Source organism: Talpa occidentalis, unplaced genomic scaffold (genome assembly GCF_014898055.3).
Source record: "Talpa occidentalis isolate TD23 unplaced genomic scaffold, MPIMG_talOcc4v2.1 talOcc4.2, whole genome shotgun sequence".
Lineage (NCBI taxonomy): Eukaryota > Metazoa > Chordata > Mammalia > Eulipotyphla > Talpidae > Talpa > Talpa occidentalis.
The window spans coordinates 123,104,716-123,121,789 of record NW_023602073.1 but is presented as its reverse complement, the minus strand read 5'-3'; the positions used below and the strand labels follow the sequence as shown (position 1 = coordinate 123,121,789).

The 17,074-nt window shown below is 40.3% G+C and overlaps 1 protein-coding gene across 2 annotated transcripts in view; it reads right to left on the bottom strand.

Moving 5' to 3' along the window:
• Positions 1-13,916: 13,916 nt before the first annotated feature.
• TRMT11 (tRNA methyltransferase 11 homolog) overlaps positions 13,917-17,074 on the bottom strand; it is a 45,873-nt gene continuing 42,715 nt past the window's right edge. For both annotated transcript variants that reach the window (XM_037520360.1, XM_054697810.1), the window contains one exon: positions 13,917-14,087. In XM_037520360.1, coding sequence (XP_037376257.1) covers positions 13,950-14,087 — 138 coding nt within the window. In that variant the 3' untranslated portion in view covers positions 13,917-13,949. The remainder of the gene's footprint in view (positions 14,088-17,074) is intronic.

Sequence of the window (17,074 nt, the reverse complement as noted above, 5' to 3'; positions counted from 1 at the left end):
GAAGAGCATAATAGAATAACCTCAATATCCAAGCCCGGTTCCTAGACTGTCTGAGGGGGCATTACAAAATCCAGCCAGCTCAGTCATCTGCTCTTTTCAAATACTACTGGAGCAATGGAACTGTCCAACTAAGCCCCTCAATCTTTCCCTTCCTTTTGGCAAAGATGCTCTGGTAAAAAAGACTTTGAAGACAACCAAAGACAATAAGGAGGTAATCTCTTAGGCTGTTAGGTCTTGACCTAGGTTCCTTGAGTTTCATTGCTGTCAAATGCTAAAACCAGCTCACAGACAGATGATGGGTTTGACTGACCGAGGGCAATGATGTGAAGGACATGTTTTCTATGTTTTCCTGAAGACTAACTGCTGCCTGACAGAAGCATTTTAACTATTTTCATTGTTACCGAACCTATTACAAAGCTTCTGGTGAACTTCAAGCAGCTAATTTAATCAAGCCTATTCAGCTCATCGGTCACTATGATTTCTCCTAGAATTAGAGTGTTTAGAATTCTGATTTGTAGTTAACATTCACCAACAAGCCATAAATCCCTTTAAATCAGTGGGAAACTCCAAGCTTCTCCAGAGAACCCTCAAAGAGCAGCTAACAGAATCCATGCCTTTACTCAATTGCTGTAGGGTAAGTAAAGTATCAGGCTTTTCTGCCCTCCTGCCATCAGGATAGATGATGGATCCTTGCGGTCCTGAATGCATGCCTGATGGCGGGCACCTGGAGGAGGGTGTGGACATAGGTAGATGGGATTCACCTGGGCTGAGACTGGGCTTTTAAGGGCGGCATCACAGGGACACCAGCAGAAGGAGAGAAGAGAACCACGAGAGAAACAGAGAGAATGCGAGAGAAGGCTGGAGAGCCCAGAAAGAGCGAAGACTTGCTGGGGGCTGGGAGGTCTGCCAGCCTCCCGGTCCCCCAGCACCCCTGCCTGCCGTGTACCTGGTAAATACAAATAAAAGCTTGCAAAAGCCACCAAGGACTCCAGGACTCCTCCTTTTTTTTAAAAAAAAAAAAAGGATTTATTTATTTATACATGCACTGGGTACAGTCAGAAGCGCGGGAGGGTGAGAGAATTCACCAGAGCCAGAGCGGGGAGCAGAGCAGGCAGAAGGACCGAAGTACACTGTGAGGGGAGCAGCAAGCGGCAGGAGAGGTCTGCGTGCCATGTGGGACCCTCCTCCGGTGGCCGGGGAGCAGCCGGGGATCGAACCGGTGCCGCAGAGGCTGCGGGCAGCTTCGCAACCCAGCGCTCAACCGCTGTGCCACCGGGGAGGCCCTCCCCCTTTACTCCGCCTGCTCAGATCATAGAGATCCTGCTCAGTGTCCTATCCTGCCCTTAAAACTGCCCAGTATAATTCACCAAAACATACTCTTTTTTTTTTTTTTTTTTCATTTATTTATACAAGCACTGGGTACAGTCAGAAGCACAGGGAGTGAGAGAATTCACCAGAGCCAGAGCGGGGAGCAGAGCAGGCAGAAGGACCGAAGTACACTGCTGAGGGGAGCAGCGGGCGGCAGGAGAGGTCTGCGCGCCATGTGGGACCCTCACCGGAGGCCAGGGATAGAAACGGCGCTGCAGAGGCTGCGGGCAGCTTCGCAACCCAGGGCTCAACAGCTGCGCCACTGGGGAGGCCCCACCAAAACATATTCTTAGAAAAGCATTTGACCTTTCCCTAATACGTGAAAGATAAGTAACTTCAAGGATAATTTAGGCTTAGGAATTCAGTTCCTAGCATCAGAAAGCCACGAGATCATAGACACCATCAGACAGTGAGTTGGAGACTGACCTTTAATTCTTAACACAGATGAAGGGGGAAGAGGTGGTGGCAAAGTCTCACCAACCTTAGCCACTCTTCCAGGCAAGCTGGGACTATGCTTTGGGTGTTTCATAAAGGAAAAACAATGCCTTAAACAAGTTTATCATTTCCGGAGCCTCTGCAAATTAATAACTGTCTCTTTAAAATGAAAGAAACCTACAAAAAAAGTTGCTTAGGGCAACTTTGATAAAATTGCAGCAGGGTTCACAGCACAGAGGACACTGGTTTCTTCCACAGCTGCTGCAGGGTTCTCTATTTGGCTTCTATCTGCAGCAGACTTTTCCGGGGCCAGGTGCAGACACACACAAGTGAAAGGCTGCCTTATCTCCACTCCTTGCTTCCTATCTTCTATGGATAAACAAGGGCTCCAGCCCTGGCTATCAGGCCAGTTCCCCTTCACACATGCACATTTAACTGCACAAGGAGTCTGCATTCTTTCCCCAAGCACAACTTCCTCTCAAGTAAATGGCAAGCTCTGCCTCGGGAAGGATGGTGACATCAGTCCTGCAGTAAGAGCCATTCTGCTGTCTCCATTGTCTCCCAACTCACAGTTTTCAAAATAACTTTGACTCATATCTTTCGTTAACCACTCTACAAACCAGAAAGGAATCAAATGCCCTGGAAATGAGTTTCAGCTGACCTCCAAGGTGGTCAATTCAGGCAGCTACAAAAAGAGTGGCAATTGAAGGGAGAAACCAAGGGAGGATTTAAGAAGTGACAAGAAGTAAATCCACCTTTTATCCTTACCCACTGGTGTCAATAGCCTCTCCTCATTTCTTCATTAGAAGCATTGAAATCAAATGTGTTTCTTGGGTAACATCTTGGACAATTCAAGTACTTCCCATGATAAACATGCCTGATGGATCTAGCTTTAGGCTCTGGGTTTTCTCTTCCCTTAAAGAACAATTTCTCAAAATGCATTCCTATGCATAATTTCAACAGATTCTCATTGGAGATAGCTAATGAAAGATTGTTATTATTATGTTAATACAAAAAAATAAAACTGCACAGGCTATCCTGATGGTCCCTCTAACTTGGGACCCTCTGTTCTTGCCTCTTTCCACATGGGTATTGCAATGATGGCTTCACATTTGGAATACACTGCACTGTTTGACATTGATCTAAGCCATCTGTGACAGTGGTTGTCTCCAGGGCAGGGAGCTGGGTGACTAAGGGACCCACGGGAGACGAAGAGGGAAAGAGCAGAACTTTTCACTGTGCATACCCTTTTGAACTTTTTTGAATTTTATTTTTTTTTAAGATTTATTTATTTATGCATACAAGAACTGGGGTACAGGCCAGAGGTGCGGGTGGGGGTGGTGGTGAGAGGATTCACCAGAGACAGAGTGGGGACCAGAACAGGCAGACTGAATGAAATACACTGCCAAGGGGGGCAGCGGGTGAGTCAGGAGGTCTGCTGTGCCATGTGGGTAGCTCACTGCCTGGGGATCGAACTTGTGTTGCAGTGGCTGCAGATAGCTTCATAGTGCTGCAACTTAACCCCTTGTGCCACCCAGGAGGCCCACTCTTTTGAATTTTAAACCATGTAAATTTATTGCCTATTCACAAAATTTAAATTTAAAAAATTTAAAGAACTGTAGAACTTTCTAGAACACTGAGGAAACATGCAAAAGATGACTGAGGAACTTTATAAGAGGCCACGTGAACATTTATAGAAAATGGTTAAGGCATGAAAAAATACACAGAAAGAGAAAAATTTTCTATTCCTTTAAGATTGACTATATTCCCTTTATCTCACCTTTCCTCCCATCATTCCCACCCTTACTATAGAAGCTTACCCAGAGAACAGCCGGTTGAAAGTCATATAGTCTTGTCTTTTTATTTTGGTTTTATTTTTTTAAGTACCAGAGTGTGAGATTTTTTAATAAGTTAACAAAAATTAGCTTGACCAAAATCTTTATAAAGTGTTTCAATCTTAGAAACACACCTTTTATTCATCTTTATTTTGATGGTTGGTATATATAAGAAGGCAGTAATTGTTGAAGAAGCAAGCGGGAATGAGAAAGGGAGAAGTCTGAGAGGACAGAAGGATTACAAAGGAGAGCTAAAGAATGCTATCCTGCCCTCCCTATCATTCTCATCATCAAAGGCTTTTTAAGAGGTCATCAAAATGTGGTGACTGAAAATTCTGGATGCTATTAGAAGGCCATTTCAAGGAGATGGGAAACGAGAGCTGGGGTTTCTGAGCATTTTCCCTCAGAGATCACTATCTGAGAAGACAACACAGCAGTCCCAAGACAAAGTTCTGAAATGAGCAACAGGGTTTGTATCATGAATCATTTTTTATTTATGACAAATTCCTTGAGGTTGATCAGTAAAATATCCTTTATGTATATTGCTAGGATTTCAAAATCCTGACACTTCAACAGCTCATTTGTCTTAGAGTAAAAAGCGGCTCCCAGAGACAGGGTTTGTTTGTCCTTGGAAATAAGGACAAACACGAGCTGGCAACCCATGATCTTTATTTTCATCAGCTGGCTCTTCCGCGGGTCTACCCATCAGCAGGGAGAAGAGTGAAATCAATAAAAATCATCTCCCTCATTGCCAGAGGCCAACGTAAGATTGTTTCTTGGCTCTGAAGCAAGTATCTGTCAGTCAAGGTCGGAGAGGTTTCTGCTGCATTTATCTGGGAAATCTCTTTCACAGGGAATGTGGGAAGCCTTTAAGATGAAGAAAGTGAGGCTCTAAGAGGGCAATGCTTTGCTCCAGGCATCCTTACCTATGTGGTTCATCCAACTCAGAAGTCATGAACTGAGACCCCAGAACCAAGAGGAAACAGACCATAGCTCAGAGGCAAAGCCACACACACCATTGCCATAGGATCCCTTTGTCAAGGAAGTCAAGCACCTCAGCTACAAGGCACCATTTTGTAAGAAGGTAAAACTTATTGAAGAATATTTATATCACCATAAGGAAATTAACATCAAAGGGAGGGAGTTTCTCTCAGGATCAAGTCCACACTATAGCAAGACTTACCTGTCCTTTATGATCTGGCCTTTATTTCCTCATTAGTTTCATTATCTCTTCTTCATCCAACACATTTAGTTCCAGTCATACAAACTACTTGAATTGTTAACCAAATGTGCTTTTTCAGAAGTTATTCCCTCTGCCTGGAATCCCCCGACCATCCTCATCGGCTGACATCATCTAGCGATTTGTCTACTTAGATGGCATCCTCTCTCAAAAGCCTTCCTCGACATCCTCTCCCACCCTTGCTTTAAAATGTAAGTGTGGTAAGACCAAGAGATCAGAAAACAATTGCCATTGAAAACATAGTTTGCTCCTTGAAATTCCCAAGAGGGCATGTGTCACTATGCAGGGCGCACAGGGAGATGCCGGGGTTGGTCAGAAGGTAGAGAGGAATAAGGGGAAATGTGGCATAGGCCTTTATTGGGATTCCTGTGGGGCAAAAAAGTGTGAGAGAGAGTAAACTGGATTGGGATTGATGAGTCTGAACAATTTCAGCAGACTCTAGAATAGGAGGGATGTCTGGAAGACTGAGGCAGGTGAATAGTGGTCCTGAGTGCAAGAGCTGGAAAGAAGAGGTGGTGCGGGTGTGCAAACTTACTCAGTTTGCCTATCAAAGGCACACTTGCAGGCAAGTCCTTTACTATCTCTAGGAATTGGCTGGCCTTGGGAGGAGCAGTGTCTCTGGGGTCAGCAAGGCACCCAACATAGCAGAAACCCATGGCTAATGTATCCGGCCACTACTAGAAGTGGTTAAGTGCTCCCCTTATACTCACCTTAGGAAAGACTGACCACTATTGTAACTGACTATCTCACCGCATTGACTGCCACCTTAGACCCCTCCACTTCTGCCCCAGATTATCAGCTCATTGAGGACAGGAGCTGTGTCTTTCTTCGTTTTTGGCAGTAGTAGCGAACTACACAGAGATCAACTTGATAGTCTTCAGGGTCAAGCCTAGGTGACAGGCCTGCTGCAGGACTGTGTGTCATGTCATCCTCCAGCAGCCTTCTTCATCACATAGTTCTAATCTTGATTCTCTTCTTTCCTTAGGAACTCCTCACTTGGATCATGAAAGATCCTCTCTCTGGGTCAAGAAATCAGACTAGAGGCAAAAACAAAGTTCTGTTGTTTTCAGGCTCTTGATCTGCGTCTCCAAAATTAAAAAACTAGCTAACAAAGGCAAAATCAAAAAATAAATATTCATTCATTTATTTTGTTCCAAAAGATAAGACTTTGTAGAATTAATGTCAAGGGACCTCATGACATTTCCTGGCAGAATTTCTGGGTGAAGCTTTCAGCCAGTCAGTTTAATCCAAATTAGTAGGAGCTTCAAAAAAGACTTTTAGACGACCCACAGCTGGAAAGAGGTTTTGTCATGAACTCAGCCAAATGCATAAGGATATATAAAAAGGGGGTAAGGGGAAATTGGGATTTTTGGCCAACATTTTTTAATAAATGAAAAAATAATGAAACCCTAGATTTAATTAAAATTTTCCCCATCTTCTGACTTACCCTGTAATTTTTATGTTGCTGCCCAAACGCTATTATGTAGTTACTTAAATAAGAGAAAGGAAAGGGAAGTATTTTTAATTTTAAAGGATAAGAGGAAAAAATTGAGTTTTTTTCCACATCCTGAGCTCAAACAATAGTGGACTGTGTATTTCTTTAGCAGGTATTCCTGAGAGACCCTGTGCCCACTTCATATGCTCCTCACATTCTAAATGCATCTTCTATCATCTTCTATTCCAGTTTGGGCCATGCCCTTCACCCTGACATCCCTTATGCTTCATCTCTATACTCAACCAGGACCTGCTCATTTCATCTATTAAATATTCACCAATCAACCCCTACTACCACTACTCTAGTTGGATCCTTACAGCTTGAACTGGATGACTCGAACTGACCACGATTCTAGCTTCAAGTCTATCTCCCATCATTCCAGGACACCCCACCAGAGTCACCATCAGGTCAAGCCTGATAATATCTTCCACTGAAAACCCTGCAGGAGATCATCTTCTTCAACTAAGATGAGGAAGAGGGAGTGGCTAGCCCTCCTGCCGTTCTCTCTAGCCTTACTATGTTGATTCCTGGTTCATATTTCACACCTTAGAGATTCTGAAATGCATGGCAATCCCATACACACCATACTCTTTCAATAGCTTTGCATCACCAGTCACCAGCAGGCAAAACTTAGAAGATGTATGACAGGAAAAGTAGAGTTATGCACACAAAATATACAGGGAACAGTAGTCACCATTAAATAAAATAGAAAATCTGTGCTTTTAAAAACACTTTTTGGGATCTAGAGGAAAATGTAAAGAGAAGGAAAATATTTAGAGATAATAAATTGGTTGGAATATTGCTTTTCCTGCCTCAACATCAACAATAAAGAATATCAGGTTAACCTGTGGTCCAAATTGCCACACAATCCCCTTTTTGGTGCTGGTTTTGGAAAATCTGCCCAGTCTGACACACAAGCTGCTAATCACCAATCATCTCTGAGTACAAAACCGACAATTACAAGACTTAAGTGTTTGACAAAGGACAAAACACTGCACTATTGAGAGCTAATTTTGAAGCCATGTGCTGAGCCTTTTTAAGAAGGCTTGGTAAAGGATTGCCAGGGAAAACAGAACAAATGTAGAGAAAATTTCCAAAACAAAAATTCCAGATGCCTGTGGATGAGAAGGAACATGGAAAGTCTGTCAAATAACCTTGAGTATCAGCTGGAGGCTGAATGGTTTTTGCAATAAAAGGTAAAAGACTATCGTCATATCAAATTGCCCAGAAAGCTAAACATGTGACATAGATTAGCTTCAAGGTCTAGAGTGGAGCTGGAGTCAGTTGATCAGACTGTAGCAGCAAAACTGTAACCTGAGAAAGTGTCTACAGCAGTGACGCACAACCAATAGCTCTGAGATCAGAAGTAATCAATCTTCCAGAAGCAGGCAAGACAACACTCCATGTAATGTAGTATACTTTACCGCAAAATGACTAGGTCAAATTTTGGCAGGAGTCAAAAGTCTGGCATCAAATGCATCAAAAACATGGTCAGTCCTTTACTTTACATCCTGTCTATAGTTGTGGATGTGCTGCCATGTCTGGACAATGATGGAGCTGGGCTACAGTGATAGCAATCTGGGAGGTACAGGCTCAATCAACAGCTTTATTCTGGTTAATCTCATCAGGAATGACCTAGACAGGTCGATCAGCAGCCACAATCTGTTTCCGCTGTTTGAAATCTCTAGGAAATCTTTAATCTGCTGATCTATAGTTTTCCAAGTAACAAACCAAACCATAAGTTCTTAGCAAGTATAAGAGCTGGTAAAAATATAACAAAGCTCAGCAAGGAGGGTATCAGTTCAAGCTATGAGAACAGCCAGGAGTTCTGCCCACTGACAAGGTCAATCACACTCATTTCTCAGTTCTACATACCTGGCACTGAGGTTCAGCAGCCATAGCAGCCTACTTAGGGCCAGTGGGATTCAGCTTAGCCAAGCTATCAATGAGAGGCAGCAGGTATTTAGAGGAACCCACTAAATGCAACTTAAATGCATTTTTTTTAAAGATTTATTTATGTATTTATACAAGCACTGGGTAGTCAGAAGCACAGGAGGGTGAGAGAATTCACCAGAGCCAGAGCGGGGAACAGAGCAGGCAGACGGATGAAGTACACTGCTGAGGGGAGCAGCAGGTGGCAGGAGAGGTCTGTGCGCCATGTGGGACCCGCCCGGTGGCCGGGGATTGAACCGGCACTGCAAAGGCTGTGTGCAGCCTTGCAACCCAGGGCTCACCGCTGTGCCACTGGGGAGGCCCCCAAATGCATTTTTAAACCCCCTAAATGCAACCTTTATGAACCAGGGATGCCATTGAATCATTGCTTTTGTTTCAACCAGTTGACTGGGGGGATAATGTTTTCTCCAAAAGAACAGCTCTGCTTATTCAAGTAAATTCTTACTACTGGGTAAGCCAGTTGCATTCTTGCATATGCCAAGTCCATCAGACAAGTGAGACGTATTGGGCCCTTCTTATCTTGATAGTCATCAATCTGTTTGATCTACCCCAAAATGGATGAATCAGTTGTTCAGAGTTTGTAGCTTGCTTTCAAGGCAGCTCACACACCCCCAAAAGACTGTCTAAGATGCAGAGTTCATTTCCTCCTTAGAAAGATATACAGAAATGTAAGTCATCTATGGGGAATTGTCTCCCAATGGGTATAAATTGTAGAAAACTGAAATGACACACACACACAAATGTTTAGCTGTTTATGCTGGAAATAGACTTGTGGTGAAATATTGTCATTTGTGATTTACATAAAAAGACATCAGGAATTTTTACAGAATTCCAAAGCTCCCCAATAACACCAGTTCTGACACCACCTTAGATAAAATACTGAGGCAGCCCATCAAAGCCCAGCTCCACTGTAAGTACCATTTATATTCTTTTTCTTTTAAAGATTTATTTATTCATATAAGCACTAGGGTACAGGCCAGAGGCTCGGGAGGGTAAGAGTTCACCAGAGACAGAGCAAGGAGCAGAACAGGCAGAAGGACCGAAGTACACTGCTGAGGGAAGCAGTGAGCGAGACAGGAGAGATCTGCCTCGCCATGTGGGACTCTCCCCGGCCGGGCGGCCAGGAATTGAACTGGCGCTGCAGAGGCTGCGGACAGCTTCACAGAGCTGCGCTCAACCCGCTGCGCCACCAGGGAGGCCCCATTTATATTTTCAGTTTTAAATTTCTCCTTAGCTTTTTTTTCTCTTTTGTTTTTTTGTTTTCCATTTGACTAACTTCACACATAAGCCAAGCTAATCTTCACTGCTGGATGTTAGACAAAATAGAGTTCTTCCGATAAGCCTCAGGAGAGTCATGAAGGTTTGATTGAGAGATTATAAAGACATAGAAGTCAAAGCAGATTCCTTTTAGGCAATTCAGTTTGGCATCATTACAATAAGATCACATTAGTAAGAACATGCAAATTCTAAAACAAAACTATACTAAGCACATCCTGATATTCCAAGAAATAGGGCCAAGTTATATAATGTGGAGCTGAGGTTGGCTTATCTTAACATTCATCTATTAAGCCCCATTTTGTTTCATGACCCAGTCTTTTTAAAAAAAATATATTTTTTAACTTTTTTACATCATTGATCATTTTTTAAAGATTTTTTTTTAAATGAAAGCTTTCTCTTTTTTAAGATTTATTTATTTTTACAAGAACCGGGGGACAGGCCAGATGCGCGGGAGGGAGGGTAAGTGGATTCACCAGAGACAGAGTGGGGAACAGAACAGGCAGACTGACAAAATACACTGCTGAGGGGAGCAGCAGGCGAGACAGAAGAGGACTGCTGCGACATGTGGGACCCTCGCCGGCAGGCCAGGATCAAACCAGCGCTGCAGAAGCTGCGGACAGCTTCAAGGAGCTGCGCTCAACCACCTGCACCACCAGGGGAGGCCCTTATTGTTCATTTTTAAACAGTATTTGCTTCCCCCCACCCCCTCAGGTGTAGTCCTCATAGAGTTTCCTTCACCAATGCACCGGTGCACCATCACCTCAGTACCCTGTGCTCCTCCCTCCCTCCCTTTGATCCCTCTCCCTCCTCCTCCTGCAGGGGACCCAGTCTTCTTAAAAGACTGCCATGACAATTTAACTTCCATTCCCCTAAGAGCAAGTCTACAAAGGCTAATGAAGGGATAAGAACCAAATTCAAGGTTGGCTTCAGTTATGTCTAAACGTCAATTTGCTTCTCCCTCCCAGGGAAACGTATGAACATCCTGGGGCAGACTGCTGTTAAAGAAGTAAGGTCAGGTTCCCTAGCAAGTTTTTCACCCCAAAAAATAGACATAAATGTGCTATCTCTACGATTCTATGGCTAGATAGAATCAAAGCTATGTTTATCATTCCATTATAGTTCTTTACACTCTAGAGCTTATGTTCTCAGACCACAGTTTTCAAGATTTCAGTGTTTCAGTAAAGTACAAACATGATCAGCCTAGCATTGTTGTGTCCATGTGCATGTTCTGGATTAAAGCACTTTTTTTCCTTTGGATTACAGACCACATTACTTGATAAATATCAGAAAAATGGGAGTGGGTTAGTTGGAAGTGAAAGTAGACTTCACTTACTCTATGAATACAAGCCTTCTAAGAAAAAAAGATTCTTGCAAGTGTTTAGTTTCCTAAATAATTTTATAATGGAGCAAAACCATGCTCTTATAAAAAAGCCAAGGTGTAATTTATTCCCTTTTGGTCAAACAGGAAAATCAACAATAAGGTCATCAATTTCTCCAGCAACATCCACCCATTTCCACCCCTTTGCTCCATTAAAGCTTATTTATTTATACCCTGGTTTAACTACAAAGAATTTTTTTTCTTATTAGAGCCATTAACATCAGCTTAATTCTACTGAGCCTTTTCAATGGAGATTTATTAAAATGGTGTAGAAACATCATTTCTCAAAAAAATTCTTCAATTTTCAACACATTTTACTCCATAATTCTTTGGCTTAACAATACTTGACAATATTTCCAGCATAAGATATCAGCGGTTCTCTAGCCTCAAACAACTAAGGCCTTAGATTAAGAACCAGAATTGCTTATATTGGCACCTAGATACACAATCTTAACACTAATTCCCTGATGGAAAAAAAAAGTCAGATCCCTGCTTCTTTAATTGTACTGGGAATAAAACATATTATCCTCAAAAGTTGTTTCTATGTCTCAAAGTTTTAAAGCACATTTTTCATCCAAGTATATAAACAGTCACAACACGTGTGGCATGTTAACTCATACTCTACTTCTCCCTACCAAACAAACCTGAAATAAGATTCTATTCAGCTGTAATCACCATTCTTCTTAAAGATAGAGGGAATCTCCAATTTTGAGTTTTCTCCATAAGGAAATAAGGGCATCACCGACTTATTTCCCAGAGTTTAAAGAGCATGAGAAATTTTTATTGCGCAATCTTTAAAGAATTAGTCTTAAGGAAGTTAACAGCAAGTTGATCCAAACCTGGCAGGAAGTGGCTGAGAAATTTGCAACAGATTTTAAACTTTTTTGTATCTGCTGGATCATTTTGGCCCAACACACCAAAGACAACATACTCTACTATTCCTTACCAACTATCACAGCTAATCCACACCAGAATGGATAGGAAAGAGGTTACTTCTGATGAAACACCACCAAGGTAACTGTCTGGATTTTATGGCTATTTAATATATACCAGACACGAAATTATAGATCTTGTCATATTATAAAAATTAAATAGACCAGCCCACAGACCACCCAGGGTTCACTCACAGATTATACCATGAATTCATCTATAAGACTAGCCTATGTGCAGGCATTTTTTTTGGTGACGTTTCTGCTGGGAAGTCATTAGGAATACATATAATAGTAAAGTGATCCTGGAAATGTCCTTCTGTAACTTATGCAAAAAATTAGTAAGATCCTGATGCCAGAAAATAAAGTTTCTTCTTAGAATAAGAGGACATGCAACTTCTACTCTACAATCAAATTTGGCTGAAAATGAACAGATTTTTTTGTACTTCTGAGCACCAACATTAACTACATAAATCCTCTGAGCTCAGTGATTTTAGGGAAACTGAACTTACTGATAAATATAAGTCTCACAATAATTACTAAGACTTAAAGATTAGATGACTTCAATTAATGGTAATAAATAATTAAGAATATTTTTAAATAATTGAATATTTTTAAAAGTTGGGTAATTTTAAAACACAAAATGGCTAAAATTAAAGTTGCAACTTTTCCACAACTATTTGAACTGCTATTTGTGACAACGAAAAAATGGGCTTAAGCTAAAATTTCATATTCCATATTTAGTCAGCTACAAAGTTTCAAACTCACCCTCATTTAACCTCAAAAAATTTTAAATAAGATGGTTTATAACAGAAATACTGAAAATAAATCATCCTTGAATATTTGTAGATTTTCCCTAGTGTACCACAAATCACATCCAGAAACCCAAACAAAACAATCACTGAAATGTTTGAGACCTGCTGCTGAAATTCAGAGCTGCAGGACAAGAAGGAGAACTAAGTGGAAGGCTGCTCTCTCCCTGCTTGGTCTTCTGGAGGGCCTAAAGCATGCATGCACTCACATTGTGAGTCCATAAAGTCAGCAGTAGCACTAAAATAATCATAACAACATAAATAAAAATAGGTTTTGGTTAGAGGCAGAGGATTAGTTTACTGCTGCCCTGCGGAGGTACATTTGACCACCGAGAGCAGGAAAGCCATTAGCATTCTGAATTAATGGGTACAGTGGTTTTCAAACAAGATATTTTCATGATGGACACAATGTGAACTCAGCAAAGTTTCTCCTTCAAGAAAAATATAGCTTCTATTTCAAAGAACTCTGATTAGGCTTAATACCATTAGGGAACCATCAAGGATTTGTGTTGTTGTTACTGCTTTTAACTATCAGTTACTCTCTAAACCAAAAATTGTGGGTAGTTAACTTGACCGACAGTCAAGGTTTAGGAATGCAGGAGCAAATCCAAGGTACAGACAAGCTACAGATGTGGACAGGCCTCAAGGAATATGGAATCTTTTTAGGTTGTCAGGTCCTAGCCTTTCTCATCATCACCACTATCACTATTATTACTTGTCCAGAATATTTAAATAATTAATTTCTACCATCACATCCCTCCTATTTGAATAGCACTGAAAAATTACACAATTTTAGGAACCCTCAGTAAACTTTATTACAGGCAATGTATATCAGTTACAATCAAAAAACCAAAAAGACACTGTTTAAGGGGGAAAAAAAGCAAATTAACAAATCTACCTAACAAATTCTCAACCACTACTACCCACCCATAGCTACCTGGCAGACATCTGTTTAAAAAGTAATCATTTCCTTTGTAATTAATTACCAAAAATATAAATGCTTTCAATTTCCATACTTGAAATTATAAATATAAATTAAAAGGTTCAAAAGACCATATAGGACAAAACAGTCTATAAAATAAAGCTAATTTTCAATTTACTTTGTAGCATTTATTTTGTTATATAAAATTATCAAAAACTGTGCATGTTTTCTCTATCACACATGAAAGTTCATATCCAAATGTCTTTTCCACCAAACATTTATTCTTTCTTCATTATCAAAATCTTCACTTTGACTCATGGCTGGATTTTTCTTCTTTGGCAATTCTTTTTGTTACCCCACTGAAATATTTCTCACGGAAGGAATTATGACCTTGGTATGGCAACAAGTGATCACTTATCAGGTGTGAATACTGGTCCCGGTTCTGGTTGATTGGAAAATACAGAAAATAAAGGTGTTTTGAGTTATTTTTTAAATTAACTTGCAACCAAGTAGTCATTTAGTTTAAGTAAAATCTTGCTTTCTGATGTACGTCTGAATTAGAAATATACCACACCATTTTGTATCTGTATCATGTTTGAGCATCCAAAGTATTTTCACCTCATTTGATCCACACAATCCTCCGCACAGAAGAAAACAAATACCTTTATTGGGAAAACGGACTGAGAAAAGATCAAAATAATCATCCCATGTCAGGACTACTTTTGATTCCTTCCTCAACACAAACTGAAATCCCCTATGAACATAAAAGCTACCAAACAAGGAAGTCCACTCCAAAGGTATATTCATCGAATCATTGCATTTGCATAAGGTCATACAGATCAATGAAACTGGGAATTCATATTCCTTTAATAAAACAAACTGTTCCTGGCAGCTTTTAGTAACCACAGTAGATGAAGACATAGGCTACACAAGTGACTTTCACACTTGTACACTTCAGAGATAGGTAAGGGTCAGTGCTCAGACTGATATTTAGTTACTGGAAATATGAATCTGGGTTGAAATGTCCTATCTGAACTTAAACTAAGGGATAAGAAACTAACAGAAAACAATGAAACATCAGTGTCTCATCAAATTTCACCAATCATCTCAAACTATGAAAATAAAAAAACAAATCAGAAATAAAATCTTACTTTCATGCATTTTTACAAGTTGATATTAAATTACATATGAATTAATGTGATTTTTAGAATAGGTATGGAAACATTAGAAAGTGTTTTCTTAATGCTGATTTTAGTTCAAAATGGTAGGTATAAATGCACCCAAAATATAATGATACTTAAAACAGTGTTATATTTTTTCTTATTCCCATGTGAGATATTTATTCTTTTCATTTATCATTAATAGGATTCCCTCAAACATTAATAAAAACCAAATTGCTCTCTCACATCAATAAACACCTAAGGCTTAACCTTATTCAAAAATTGACATTATATATATATATACATATATATATTACATCATTGATCTTTTCTAAAAATACTCAAAAACACAGATATCAAACATGCACAGGCTGCCTGATTCATCAAAGATAAAAAAAATTTTGTGGCACTAAGTATACTACAGTTCCAAATTCCTTTAAGTACATGAAAAGATGTCAATGGTTACTAATTTCAGGCTGTGGACAATCAATAAAAAAGAAATTCTACCTGGTCAACCTGTAAGTATGTAACTAAAGTTAGTACTCACTGGGTATGTATTATGGACCCAAATCTATGCTAAATGCTTTATAAGAACTATCTAATATAAACTCATCAGTGCTAAAAAGTACACTATAATCACAATTTTACAGATGAGGAACAGGCTCAAGATAACATAGCTGGTTTGTGATAGAGTTAAGATTTAAACATAGATCTATTTGACTTCCTTTACCCCTATATATTCTTATCAACAACACAATGAAACTTTCTCCAGAAGAACTGTGTCTCCAACTGAAGAAGCAGAGGTAGTTCTGGGAATAAATAGTTAATAGGCTAAGATTTTGATAGCAGAAAGGGACAGAACTCAATCAGAAGTACTATTAACTTAGTTTTAATAACTAAGAGAATGAAAAAATTTCAAAGCAGGAGGGGACAGAAAGAGTCACAGGGATGCATGAGGGACACTATAACCCCAGGAGTACATTCTACTTCAAAGGAGGACTAAAGTCTGATCCACATCTCAACACTCTACCTGGGACAGCAGCAACACAGAACAATGTTCCAGCATTTAACCTTGGCTTGTGCATTTTAACTTCTATCAAGACTGACAGATGAGTTGTATGAAAAGAAGGGACAGGCCAGCATCTATTTCTCTAGGTGTTCTAAATTCTGTCCTTATAATAAATAAGACTGTTAAATAACTTGTCCATTTCCTGATCTAATTTGCTTAATGTTAGCAAATGCCTTTACTTGGCTATATACCTTTTTATTATTTTTAAAATTTAATTAGCATTGATTCATAATATATAGGTTTCAGGTGTACATACTTGGTTATATTTTAAAGCTATGTCCAGATTCTGTCATTTCTCCTGCTACTTTGCTTCTCCTCAAAGCTCACGGAATCATTTTCAAACTAGACCTCAAGATAAGAAACACAGGTCAAATCCCATCTCTTTCTTGTCTCACAACTGTCCAGTCCTAAAATTTTAAGATTCTGCATAGCAATTATTTCAAATCCACTTCTTTTCACTCATAACTCCAGGACTTTAGCTTAAGTCTCCTCATTTCTCCTTTTTCTCTAAATGGGCAGTCACTCTCCCTTCAGTAGTTTCCTCTCCAGTCTATTCTCATGGAGACCAAACTCAACTGATGGTAATACAAATCTAAAATGTCAATGTTTGGCTGAAATCCAAATGAGTTCAAACTTTCCCCAATTCTGAGGCTGTTCCCTTTAATGTCTGGGAGTTAGAGTCAACTAGACATCCATTTACTCAATGATGTCTCACTTTGCTGTAGAAGCGGGAAGAGAACATAGCCTGGCAAGGAAGTTGTGCCCAGCTCTGCCCTTCTGTCCTCTCTTCTCTCTGAGATCTTCCCAGGCAATGTGAGCTCACCTCTACATTGCAAAGCGTGTAGGCAATGTCCTGGAGTTGCAGTAGTGAAGAAGACAAGATAGAGCAGAAATGTGTGCTTCCAGCAGGTAAGCTCAGGAGGTAGAGGCATGGTGAGGCGGCAGGGGACTGACGCAGGTTCCGCTGCCAGTGCACTTGGCGAGCCTGAGCGGCCAAGGTCTGCAGCTCACCAGGGAAAGCAGGAGACAAAAGCCAAAGCAAAACGGAAGCTAGGCTTCCTCAAAGACCAGAGAAAGAACTTAACAAAACAGCTTTTATTTAATAGGAAGGATATTAGTAGGGCAAACTGGGGATAAAGAACAGAGAATGAATATAAAGATCAGAGTCAGACACTGAGAATGAACAGCAGGAAACTGGGA